This window comes from Penaeus japonicus, unplaced genomic scaffold (assembly GCF_977035675.1).
Source record: "Penaeus japonicus unplaced genomic scaffold, GWHDUDI00000001_assembly GWHDUDI00000030, whole genome shotgun sequence".
In the NCBI taxonomy this organism is placed as follows: domain Eukaryota; kingdom Metazoa; phylum Arthropoda; class Malacostraca; order Decapoda; family Penaeidae; genus Penaeus; species Penaeus japonicus.
Genome location: NW_028234432.1, coordinates 15,329,699 through 15,342,198, shown reverse-complemented (window position 1 = coordinate 15,342,198; position 12,500 = coordinate 15,329,699). Strand labels below are relative to the sequence as shown.

Here is a 12,500-nt window from a genome sequence, read left to right as displayed (position 1 = left end):
TTTACAGGTTGGCTCAAAGATGTAATAAATTAAATGGATAATAGTATCTTTTTCGTACCGCCTTCCTTGCCATACACAGGGGCGTATATAGATATATACATATAGAAAACATCTAAACTGAATTTTCAAAAGACCATCCTGACAAATAAAAATACTTGATTTCTATTTCTAAACCCTTTTCTTACAGTATGTCAGTATGCTTTTGTCTCTCAAAAAAAAGTATGATAGAATTACAAGATCCTTTTATTCAAAATCCCTAATATGGTTTTCAAATATACTTAAAAAACATGCTTTCCCTAAATAAAAAATCTTGACGAGAAAAACAAACAGCAAAGAAATAAACTATATAACACACAATGAAACAAAAACATAACCCAAGACACACCAAACACAGTATACAAGACAATGAAAAACTTCCTACATGATGAGATCAGCACAGAAACCACAGGCCCTTTTCGCTAACAAAACCAAACCCGAGATACAAACGCTGGCTGAGAATTAAAAAAAAAAAAAAATGGAAAAGAAAGAAGAAAAGAAGAAAAAAATAAATAAATAAACTACAGAGAAACATCAAGTAAGAACATCCTTCTCATCTACAGGATCACCCTCCTTTGCCCTCTTGTCCCCCGCCGTGTCCCTCCGCCCACCACACTCACCCTTGACGGAGAAGTCCTGGCGCTCCACAGTGTAGTACGTGAGGGCCATTCCGCCGTCGTCCTTGGGAGGCTTGAAGGTCAGCACGCAGGAGGTGCTGAAGACCTCCGACACCTGCGAAGCGGAGGCGGCGAGGGCCGGTTATCCAGGGATCGTGTGTAGGTGCAAAGCTATTCAAGTATTTATGTACCGTACGTGCGTTTATACTCACTCTCTCTCTCACATACACGCACGCGCACATGCACACATACACACTCGCACACACACACACACACACACACATACTGATGTGTCTCATTGTTTCGGTAATGCAGCAGCTCTTTAAGCATTACATACGATATAAACAACATCAACAACAACAGTCATAATAATGATAACAAACCCACTATGCTATATCTTGCCCCATGAACCCATGAACAGCTGAGGCCCATGAACGCAGACGCGGCCCGCGCACTCACCTCGATCTCCGTTGGTGGGCTCGGGCGGTCCTGCATGTTGATCTTGACCTCCTTGCTGCTCTCGCCAGCCTTGTTGGACATCTTGATGGTGTACTTGCCAGTCTGGTCCCTGGATGGCTTCTTGATGGTGTAGGTGACCTTCTTGTCCTGAATATTGACCTCGACTTCCTTCATGGGGATGGGCTTGCCTCCCCTCAGCAGCTTGGCGTCGACCTTGGAGATCCTTGCGCCGGGAACTGACAGAAGGAGGCAGGTGTTAGAGCACAGGATGGCCTACAGGCTGGGAAGCTATGAGCTGAAAAAACTTGGAACACATTTCTGCATTTTGCTAAGTTTTGAAATGATTAAGTTTGTGTCTCTCTATGATTCTTGATACTCTTTTCTACTCTCATACATTTTTACATTATTAGATTTCCTTTCTGTTTTATAAATGCCATACCATCCTCAAATAATTCCGCATCTCCTCAACGCTCAATTTTCTCATCCCACTCACCTGTGTAAGGAACATCGAAGACAAGAGGCTTAGAACAAGGGCCTTCGATAGGTTCTTCGGGCTTGATGCTCGGTGGCTTCTCGCCCTCACCTACACTCAGCTGGCATGTGCACTCGAGAGATCCACACACCACCTGGTCGATTGGGAGAAAGGTCGTGTAAGAGAGGAGCCTTACTATGTATGTTTGATTCATCGTAACTGAGGATCAATGGGACGATCATATGGACGGAGCAAAGTTCGTAATTCGAACTCTAATGGAGGCTTTCGTGAAAATAGGTCATAGGCTCACCTTGACTTCACCCTCGTGTTCGGCAGCGCATTCCTTGATGATGAGTCTGTGGATTGCGCGGTCCTTCTTGATTTCGAAGTTATCACTGTTCTCAATCTCCTTGCCGTTCACGAACCACTGGAGCGGGGCGTTCGGGTCGACCAGCTCGCACTCGAACTGGGCGGGCTGGCGCTCGAAAGAGGTCACGTCCTGGAGCTTCTTCTTGAACTTGTTTTCGTCTGTGAGAGATAAAGCGTTGCCGTTAATTGTCTGACTCTGAGTCCTTGAGCGCGTGAGAAAAAAGTTTGGGCGAAATGAGAGCAAACTCGAAAATAATCAAGGAAGTCTTTCTTCTCTACTTAAAAAAACGATAATGAAGATAAAAACATACGTGATGATTCTTACTTATTCATATTCTAATTTCGAGTGACAGGAAGAGATATCATTGGGAAAGAAAAGTGAATGTTACTTGACGAACACGTCCGAAAAATATGTATTTTTTCTTCCGTTATTTCTTTCGTTTTATCCATATACAAATCGATTTAAAAAAAGCTCTTGGTTCTATAGGAATACTTACACTGAACGATGACTTCGCAAGTAGTCTCGTCAGCATTGGTCTTGCAAGAGTAGAAGCCAGCATTGGACATCTGGATGCTCTTGAAGACCAGCTGCCTCTTCCTGCCGTCCTTCATGATCTTGGCGCTGAGGATGAATTTGCAATTAGACTCATGTTGAGACTTCGAGGCTGAGCGGGAGATGGACTCTCTCCCACCTGCCACGGAAACACTTCTGCCTCCCACTTCCGAGAATGGTGTGGAATTGCGAAACAATAATATGCTTTTAAACCTCACAAAGTTTGCAAAGTCGTGTAGGAAATGTTATATAAAAAAAAAATCTTGGTAAATAATGTGAAAATCTCCAAACCATTTCCTCACACATGAAGGTGCGTGCTCAAGTACTTTTTCATTTATTTCATTTTTTTGGAAACTACTCGCTATGGGCCACATCCACCACTGTTGCTGGTGTGAGGCTCAGGCCGCGTTACACACTGACTGGCTCTCGTCCCGCACTTGAACTTGACACAGAAAGCTCATCAAAAGAGCTACGTTCGCACGAGGAAAAACTATAACATAAGGTGTAGTAAAAAAGAAAAGAAAAAAGAAGACTGAGACTGAGAATACAATAAGAAGGAAGAGCAGCTGTGTCTATCACGGCCTGGAATTCTGTACAGACTACTGGCAGGTCTAGATGCTGATGCGTCAAGCTGTCATCACTATTTGCCACTTGACGTGGTCAGACGCTCGCAAATATAAGCTTAGAAGCGGCAGCGGTATGCTAGTAGAGAGGGGATGGTGCCAGTGTAGTTTAGCTTCTCAGAAATATGGAATGATATTCATGATTTATAACTCGATTTATGTTGTTGCCTGAATTACATCCTGCTTACACATCGCTTCATTAGACATTTATTTACACACGTATATATAATAATGACCATCTTGGATTTTATAACATTTTATTATGATATAAATGAAGTAGTGGCAGCGGTCGCCTGGTTGGCCAGGAGCCAAGTCATTTCATTAAGTCCCGGAAATCTGTAGGTGTGAGCGGAAACAAACATTGTCACAAATGCCAAGGCCACATTATTCATTCGTGACAATGCAAATGAATTACCTGTCCGACTGCAGATAATCACAGAAGCGAGACCTGTGAGAGGGCAACACTGCATCAACACATAGAAAAACGGATGGTTTGAATCGGAAGAAAGAGAGAGAAAAAGATGACTCTTTTAATCAACATGGATTCTACATGGGAGAAGAATAGAGGAAGAGAGACAAACGCCGAGAGAGAAAGAGGATAGAGATGAAGAAAAAACAATGGAAGAGGATTTCTTACCTATTTACATTCTGACTCCTAAGTGACAGGGGGAGATTACAAAAGGGAAGGAGAGTGAGTGTTACTTGACCAACACATCAGAAACATTGACCAACTTGTTATAAAATACTAGATAGTCCAAAGAAGAGGCAAGTGTCATAAACGTGGAAAGGAAGACAGTAAAGGCAAGAATTTGACAAGAAAGACATTCCATGACAATAAGAAGGCCGAGAAGAAATGGATAGAATAAAGGAAGGAATCAACAGTGATTTTATTCAAGAGAAAGACAAGAGTGATAGAGTGAGAGAGAGTACTGTATCTGCAAGCTAGTTCAGTATATCAATACAATTAAAAGACAAAACCATGGCAAGCTGTATACATCACATGAATCAAGAAAGCTTTGAGAACTTGAAGAGGACATAAAGTGTGGGGACAGATGACTGATCACAACATCATCAAAAAGTAGATGGACTAAGGGGGGGGGGCGTGTGTGTTGGGGGGACATGTCACGACAAAGACAAAAGGCTGCAAGACCTTACCCTGAGTCCGACTCGAGCTTCTTCTCGCCGGCGAACCACTCGACGGTAGCCTCAGCCTCGTCAACCTCGCACTCCAGAACGACCTTGTTGTTCTCGGTCACGGTCATCGACCTCAGCTGCTTTGTGAACTTGAATGGTTGATCTAGGGAGGAGAGTTTGCGGCGTGAGTAATGGGGAGCGAACGCTTGTCTCAGACAGGACTTTAGGACTCGTCGTCTCAAATTAGGGTCAACTCTAACACTCACCGACAATGTTGAGGTTACACTCGCACGACTCCTTCTCAACCCTGTAGATCTTGGCTGTGTATTTGCCCTTGTCCTTCTTCGTGGCTTTCTTGATGGTCAAACGCACCGTGCCAGTCATGTCCTTGTACGTCTCGTATTTGTCGTTATCCTGTAAGACATGATGGTTACAGTTATTATCAATTTCAGAGAGAGAGAGAGAGAAAGAGAGAAAGAGAGAGAGAGAGAGAGAGAGAGAGAGAGAGAGAGAGAGAGAGAGAGAGAGAGAGAGAGAGAGAGAGAGAGAGAGAGAGAGAGAGAGAGAGAGAGAGAGAAAACGAATCACAGTGGTATATGCACTACAGTAAATCTTAAATAGTAGAAAGAAACTTTACCTCAATTTTCTGGTCTCCCCTGTACCAGTGCACGATGGCCTTGTGGGAATTAACGACAGCCTCCAGAACGGCGTCCTTGTTGGTGTAGCTCGAGGACTTCTTCGGCAGAGGCTTCGTGAACTTGAAGTCAGGGTCGGGCTCTGTTGGAGGAATAGCAGGCTTACTGTATTATCCGGTAATATTACTTTGTTTTTTAGTAGGTAACAGAGAGATAAACATCATATAAAGGATATATAAGGAGAAAATGAGAGGTGAAAAGAGATAGAGGGGGAGAGTGAAAGAGAAGAGAAGAAAAGAGGGAAGGAAAGAAGAGAAATGAAGAGAAGTGAAGAGAAGAGAGGAGAGAGAGAGAAAGAAAGAGAAAGAGAAAGAGAGAGAGAAAGAGAAAGAGAGAGAAACGAGAGAAAAAGGGAAAGAAAAGAGAGAGGATAAGAGAAGGGAAGAAATGAGATAAAAAGTAAGAGAGAGAGAGGAGAAGAGAATGAGAAAAAAGAGACCAGGGAAAGATAAGAGAAGAGGAGAAGCAAGACCCGAGAGCCAAATCCAGCCACTGACCCTGCACGGTGAGGATGGCCGAGCAAGAGATGCCCATGCACTCCACGGTGTATTTGCCCATGTCGTCCATCGTGGGCTTGCTGATGGTGAGGCCGTGCACGCAACCCTCGGCCTTGAACTTGTACTTGGACCCGGGGAAGAGTTCCTGCGGCGAAGGCAAAGAAGCGTTATGCGCAGAACGGGTCGCAGGGCTCTTTTCTTTTTTCCTTTTTTCTATGTAACATGATCGGATAAATGTGCATTGTATGATAAGTAGCCTTTGGAGAGAAATTTCAAAAGGGGGACATCCTACTCACATCCTTCTTGAAGAACCACTTGGCCTTGGAGTCCTTCTTGGAAAACTCGCCCTCGAACTTGGCGGTCTTGTCCTTGCCTTCCTTGACGGTGAGGTCGACCAGAGGCTTGACCCAAGACTCGACCTTCTGCTCGCAGGTGGGTAGGGGAAGGGGTGAGAGAAGGGGGATGAGTAAGGGACTTGGAGGTCGGCCTGAATTCCACGCTCCATCTCGGACTCACAGTGGATGTCTGGCAGACTGTGCTTTGAATTATGTGAAAGGACACTCAAGCACGCACGCAAACACACACAAACACACACACACACACACACACACACACACACACACACACACACACACACACACACACACACACACACACACACACACACACACACACGTATATACATCATGATTTGAAATGTCTGCCCATATTTCGAAAATATCTTATGTCAGTCGAGAGAAAGGAGCTCTGTCATTCAGCCTTTTATTGTATGTGCTTTTTCTTTTCTAAAAATTGAAAGAAGCATTTTTTTTTAAGTGACAAAGGTACATTGAAAAGTATTAACCAAGAATTCTTTTCAGTTTACATTTATATTAACAAAATCCCCTAAAAATTATGCAAGAACGATGATAACAATGTCGATAATGATTTCATGACCAGCTGAAACAGAAGACAATCTTAAACTGGACTCTATTATACATCAGGCAACAATCACATATATAAGACAAATAAAAGAATAAAAGATAAATGGATTCCAAGTCTATGGGTCACAGAGAATCACGCTGTGACTCACCCTGTGTGTATAAAAAACAATTTAGGATTAATTCACATCTAGAATTGTCATGCGGACGTGCAGATATAAATGAATGGTCGATGTCTCCCCAAACAGGGAACAACGCTCGGGCTTGGTATGCTTTGCCCAGGATATCAGATTGATACATGAGAATATAGATAATAGATATGTAAACATGCACACATGCCTTATTTTAATTCATGCCTGCATCCGGCCACGTCTAGAAAATGGAGAAACTGAAAGAGTAATGGCGTTTTGAGGTACGATGCTCTTTCTTTTGGTCTGATGACACAGTCTGCTCGTTTTACACGTTTTACACTATTTCATCTTTTTTTTTTTACACATTACTGTCAGGATGCGTCCATGTTTTACGACATTGAGGGCTACGTACATGTACAAAAGAAAAAGCATTTCACATATATCCAATACTGAATATAGAAGGTACATCTTTAAGAGTCATGCAGAGTATCTTTTAACCAAGGTTTGGGTTGTGTTTTATAAAGAGAAGACTTAGAGTGACTTACAGCGCGACGGTTTATTGATAGAGAAAGAATGCGACATTTTTATCATGATTGTTTATTTTTCTCAGTCGTTCGGGTTAATAGGTCGTCGATTTGAGTTGAATTTTGGTCAATTTAATAATTGTGTTAACGTTTAAGAATATGCTAGAGAATCTGAATTAAGACGTAGTTACATCATTTTTAAAACCTGACTTTCAATACTATTGCACCACCTAATTCCATCAGTATGCTCTAAATACCTTCAGATTTAAAGTTATATGCAAATCAAGAATAATTATGATGGAATAATGGCCAAATGATTAACGACATAGCTAGTCGGTACTTCTAGCCACGTAATGGATCAAAGACCGAAATGTTGCAGCGTGCCAAACCTCGACACTCTTGTCAAACCTCATTCCAGTGTTGGAGCTTTGGCCAATCAGGAATAAGATCTGCTAATGACACTCTACGAAGATTGTCAGTCTCCTGAGGGCGTAGGAGGAGAGAAGACCACGTCAGTGTGCTGAGGGCGGAGAGAGCGGCAGAGGCGGTGGGTGTGGCTGCGGAGGTCACGTGGTCACTCCACAAGCGAGTTAGCAAAACACAAACCTCGAAAGGTGTTTGGGGGGAGGGGCGAGTGGGGCTGGGAACACCAATCATTGTTGAGAGAGGCGAGGCGTAAGCGAAGGGGAAGAGTCTATTGGTCAAGAGCTTAACCAATGAGGGGAGGAGTTTTGTCTGATTTCTGGTTTCGCTTCAGTAACTTCAACTCAGATTTATAATGACTAAGAATCAGAGTTGTATAGTGACATCTAAAAATCAAGTCTTACAATTAAAAGAAATAAAGTACGGTAACATTTCCAAGAATAACATAATTTTGTAATAAAAATTTAGGTTTATACTTAAAGCTACATGAAGAGTAAATACACGTAACGTTTTCATTCAGTTTTTGGCTTTATTCTATGTACAAGTTACCCAGTTAGTTTCTTCTTGGCATTCTCTTTAATATCGTCTAACGTCGCATAAACAGAAGACGTTCTCTGTGCAAAGATCATAGTGGAGATCATTAACGTCATCTTACTTTAATCACGTCTATAAAAACTGCTTTTATACAGATGAAAAAAAATCGAGTCAAAATTTATGCACTTGCAAAATTAATTTAGGTCAAATATAAATATATCAAAATCTGCTTCGAGTTGTCTCGAAATGGGATTTCAAAATTCGTCTGGGAAAAGGGATAGATTTATAAGTAGTGGATAAAAAAGGGGCATTTGATCACATCTAGAAAAAGATAAAAAAACAAAAAAATAAGCAAAAAACAAAAGCACGTAAAAGCAACAAATAAAGCTTTTTTTAAAGGTGGACGTAAAATAAAAGATAACGTAAAATAAAAGAAAAATAATAACAGCCGTACAATTAATTATCATGGAATTGAATCCTTTTTATAGAGATAAAATGAAGAACCAAGGCTTTGCGTTCTGCCCGGGTCCATTCCAACTGCTGTTTACCCTTTTACGTTTGACGGCCTGAAGTGTCGGCCAATCAGGAATCATCTCAGCGAGCGATCCTTTGCGACTGCCGGGAGCAGGAGGTTTTAGGCCTTGTGGCGGATCCTTGAGGCCGCGTCCGTAACAACCATGCCAGGCAATGGAGGGAGAGAGCAAGTTAGCAGGGAACCCACAACCCCAGAACGTGATAACAACATGGCTACCCCCAGCCGTGACGTTACATTCCCGCCATGGCGCGCGGAATCGCCGAGGGAAGTCATGACATCACGAGAGCTTATCTGTTATGACGTCACTGCAGACCTTCGCGGTCTCGAACGTCATAAGAGACTGTAGACTGTGACGTCACTGACAACCTCGCGATCTCGAAGGCCACTCAAGGGTGATAACGAAACAGCTGACTGTGGATGCGGACGTCACCAAAGGCCTCTTGACAAGGTATGTCCTCTTCTGGGTCTTGTTTCTTGCTTGACATCTTGAGGAGTGCAGTCAGATCGCTAAGTTTATTTATGTGTGTTGTTGAACACGTTAGAAAATGTTTATATATATAAAAAAATATTGGGGGAAATCTACATAAAAATCCGGATATGAATTAGTTAAAATAGAGCTATTAATAAAATCAAAGGAATTACGCTATATCCCAGTAAAAAAATATATTATTAACTTTTCTTAAAAGTTTGATTAACCTTTTATTACAAGAGTAGATATTTAAATAAATATGAACTATAGTCTATTTATCATTTTGTTTAGATTATCATCATTTAATGATGAATTAAAATAAAATAAGTGTAATACTGCTTCTAGGAAAAAAAAAACTAAAAAAAAAATAAACTCCATGCAATAAGCGACCTAAAGGATAGGTTACGTAGGGTCGTGTCTGAAATTCTCCTTGATTGTCCGAGGAGGAAGGTCACTCAGTCAGCCGGTTGCGTCTAAGAAAGGTCAAAGCTGAAATACAAATAATCGTTATCAACATGAGAGCAAAGTCAATATGTCGCGACGTGTCCCCGAAGGCGCGGGCGGGAGCCGAGGTCACCTGTTGGGCTGAGAAATTGGAGTGAAATGACAAGGCAGCCAAGGTTATCCATGGAGAGGAAAAGGTCGGCTCCTGCAGGAACTTACCCTTTCGACCTTGCGCAGTTGAGGCTTCTGCTCCTTCTCGGTCTCCTTCAGGTCGCCCCAGTCAGGGTCCTCGTTGTCCTTCTTCCACTTGGCGTACTTCTTCTTCTTCAACATGGCTCGGAAGTCCATACCGCTGGCGTCTATCGAGGAGGAGGATAATGGGTACATTATATATGTATTATGTATGACCGAACACTTTCTCTTTATTTCAAACGCCTTTTTTCATATAGAAGAAATATTACTTCCAATTATCCCCTTTCTTCCAGTGATACTCCACGCTAGAAGGGAATGGATTCCGCTTTCTGTACACACCTGAGACGTAGAAGTCCATCTCAGCGGAATCCTCGCCGTGCTGGTTCGAAACCACCACCTTGTACCTGCCCTCGTCGTTGGGCTTGGTCTTACGGATGCAGAGGGTGACGCAGTTGGTTTCCGCGTCCGTGTGGACCTTGTAGCGGCCGCCCTCGTTGATCTCGGTGAAGCCCTTGAAGAACTTGATCGAGGGTGGTGGGTTGCCTTCCACAATGAGGTCGATGTAACCGTTCTGGTCTGTAAGGATTTAAACGTCGCCGGTGTCACTAGTTTACGCGATTGGTGGATCCCCAATCGATTGCCAATAACGCAATGACCATATCGCCATAACCGCCACAGACTTCATCGAAAGACAAGCAAAGAGACGGCAACATCGAGGGAAAACAACCCATACGACAGGCCCACTCACCCTCAACGGCAGTGTACTTCTGCTGGACGTCGACGATGGACGGGGGTCCTGGCTGGCCGATGGGGCGCAGCGGCGTGCTGGGCTTGTCCATCTTCTCGTCGTCCTGGACTGAGGGACGGCGGACATCGCTGCTCGGTCGACGCCTCTGTTGTTGTTGTCGTTGCGGGCAGCGGCGGCGGGGAAAGGGGAAGTCGGCAAAAGCGTTACGTTAGAATCTCGTCTTAGCGGCGGAACGGAGAGATCCACGAGAAAGGGTTTCGAGAGGAAGAGAGGAAGAGAAGAGGAAAGAGTGATGGAAGATGAGGTTAAGGATAAAAAAGAGATTACGAAAGACAGAAGTGGAAGAAAATATTTTTTTTTTCTCGTGGATCTCATCTCTCGTCGATGGAACATTGAATTTATTCATTTTTAACTTACCTTCAGATAATGAATGAGCAAATTTCAGAAAAGTGAGACTGCAATGCGCGAAATGGATTTGAAACTTCGTCATTGTCAAAAAAATCATTTAGATTTCCACGTTATGAAAGTAAGTCTGATGCACATGAAAAAGTAACAGAGTACAGGGAAGAGTTGTTTTTTATATTGAATATAATGTACTATTTTTTTCTAAATTGACAAAGAACGTTAAACACATCAACACATCAACTTAAATGTACAGTCTATGATTACAGAATTATCTACGTTTAACAATTTACTAGTAATTATTCGCTAAACCGAAGATTTTTCTTAGATTTGACAAAAAAAAAAAAAAAATCAAATACATATAGGCATATATGCAAAACATTACAAGTATGTCAAATCAAGAAAAATATAAAAAAAGAAGTAAAATATATATATAAATCCAAACATCTAAATACAAAATAAAACTTCATGTAGAAAATAAAAAAAAATAAAGAAAAAAACACATATGACTTCTAACATCGGTTTAACGAAAATAAACTGCTACAGAACTAGACTACCCTAGACTACATAAACCACAGTATGTAACACTCGAAAGCTTTGTACATATAACAAGGAGGAACAGAAGACAGATTCACAAGAGATATTCTAAGATTTGCTTCCGTAAAGTCATGAGTCATTGAGCATTGCAGGTAATCAGTCCTTCCATTCCTGCAAGCACATTTACCTGACTTTCTCAATTATTGGATTACTGAAACATAATTGTGTACTGATACAGCTTCCGTATCATTATGAATATAAAAATGACTAAATCGTATCCTTTAAAAAAAATCAGGTGAATGTATATAGATAGTCATTTGTTCGAGGCCTTGTGGACGGAGGATCGAATGGCCTTGGGTGTTGGATTGAATCGTTTATAGTTCCCGCCGATCCTCCATTCCACCGAGGGCTTTGATGAGGGATGATCAGTGAGAACACTTGTGCGTACTTTTAGGCCTACGAGGCGGCCGCATGCAGGGTCATTTTGTTGGAATAAATGTGCTGGAGCGGCCTCCGTGCGTTGCCATGGCGTTCTGGCAACGAAATCCAAAGAAATGGGTGTAATAACGCGATCTTTTTTTTTCGCCATGGCAGCGCTCGGGAGGTTGGTGTATGACGTAGCGAGGCAGTAGAAGCGAATAGTGCTTGTCAATCAGTACAATATGCGCTTAATTCAATCAATTTTCGAACCACAGAGTGAAAGATGTTTTTGTAATCCCTTGCAAGAACATCCTTGACATGAATCTAATAGATCTACAAGAAAGTTAGACTAGGAATTCGCAATGCAGTTCGTGGAAAGAACTACGATGCGATATCCAACTTTTGCTCCGTGTTACAATATCAAAATGAATCTTCAACCCAGTGAAAGCATAACTGACATTTTCGATTTTTTACTCTAGCGCGGGAAAAAAAGGTAATTACTCGTAACAACCCATCGAAAAGGAAGGAAAACCGAAAGCAAAGAGAAACATCTTTCGCTCGTTGTCACTGGCTCTACATCAGTGTCTACGGCGTCAACAAAGCACTGTGCGTGAATAAGTCATATCTTTGCGACACGTGCGTTTTCAAGAGCAACTCATTGGCCACTTGGGTACATAGAATGCAATGCTGGAGAGATGCGCCTCGTTTCATTCCCAAAGAAAAGCAAAAAAGATTTCATTATCCCAACCTGGTCATCGTCAAGTAT

General features: G+C 42.2%; 1 protein-coding gene across 50 annotated transcripts in view; it reads right to left on the bottom strand.

The window, feature by feature from the left end:
- The window catches only part of bt (projectin protein bent), a 144,521-nt gene that overhangs the window by 59,429 nt on the left and 72,592 nt on the right, over positions 1–12,500 (bottom strand). For 40 of the 50 annotated variants that reach the window (XM_086555109.1, XM_086555134.1, XM_086555123.1 and 37 more), the window contains 15 exons: positions 10,376–10,520; positions 9,967–10,203; positions 9,655–9,794; positions 8,536–8,640; positions 5,752–5,877; positions 5,456–5,600; positions 4,901–5,040; positions 4,530–4,677; positions 4,285–4,426; positions 3,545–3,577; positions 2,451–2,575; positions 1,895–2,112; positions 1,606–1,738; positions 1,113–1,348; positions 657–768 (listed from right to left, as the gene is read on the bottom strand). In XM_086555109.1, coding sequence (XP_086411235.1) covers positions 657–768; positions 1,113–1,348; positions 1,606–1,738; positions 1,895–2,112; positions 2,451–2,575; positions 3,545–3,577; positions 4,285–4,426; positions 4,530–4,677; positions 4,901–5,040; positions 5,456–5,600; positions 5,752–5,877; positions 8,536–8,640; positions 9,655–9,794; positions 9,967–10,203; positions 10,376–10,520 — 2,185 coding nt within the window. Of the gene's footprint in view, positions 1–656; positions 769–1,112; positions 1,349–1,605; positions 1,739–1,894; positions 2,113–2,450; positions 2,576–3,544; positions 3,578–4,284; positions 4,427–4,529; positions 4,678–4,900; positions 5,041–5,455; positions 5,601–5,751; positions 5,878–8,535; positions 8,641–9,654; positions 9,795–9,966; positions 10,204–10,375; positions 10,521–12,482 lie in introns of all 50 variants that reach the window. The other 10 variants (XM_086555140.1, XM_086555141.1, XM_086555142.1 and 7 more) reach the window with 3 other exon arrangements.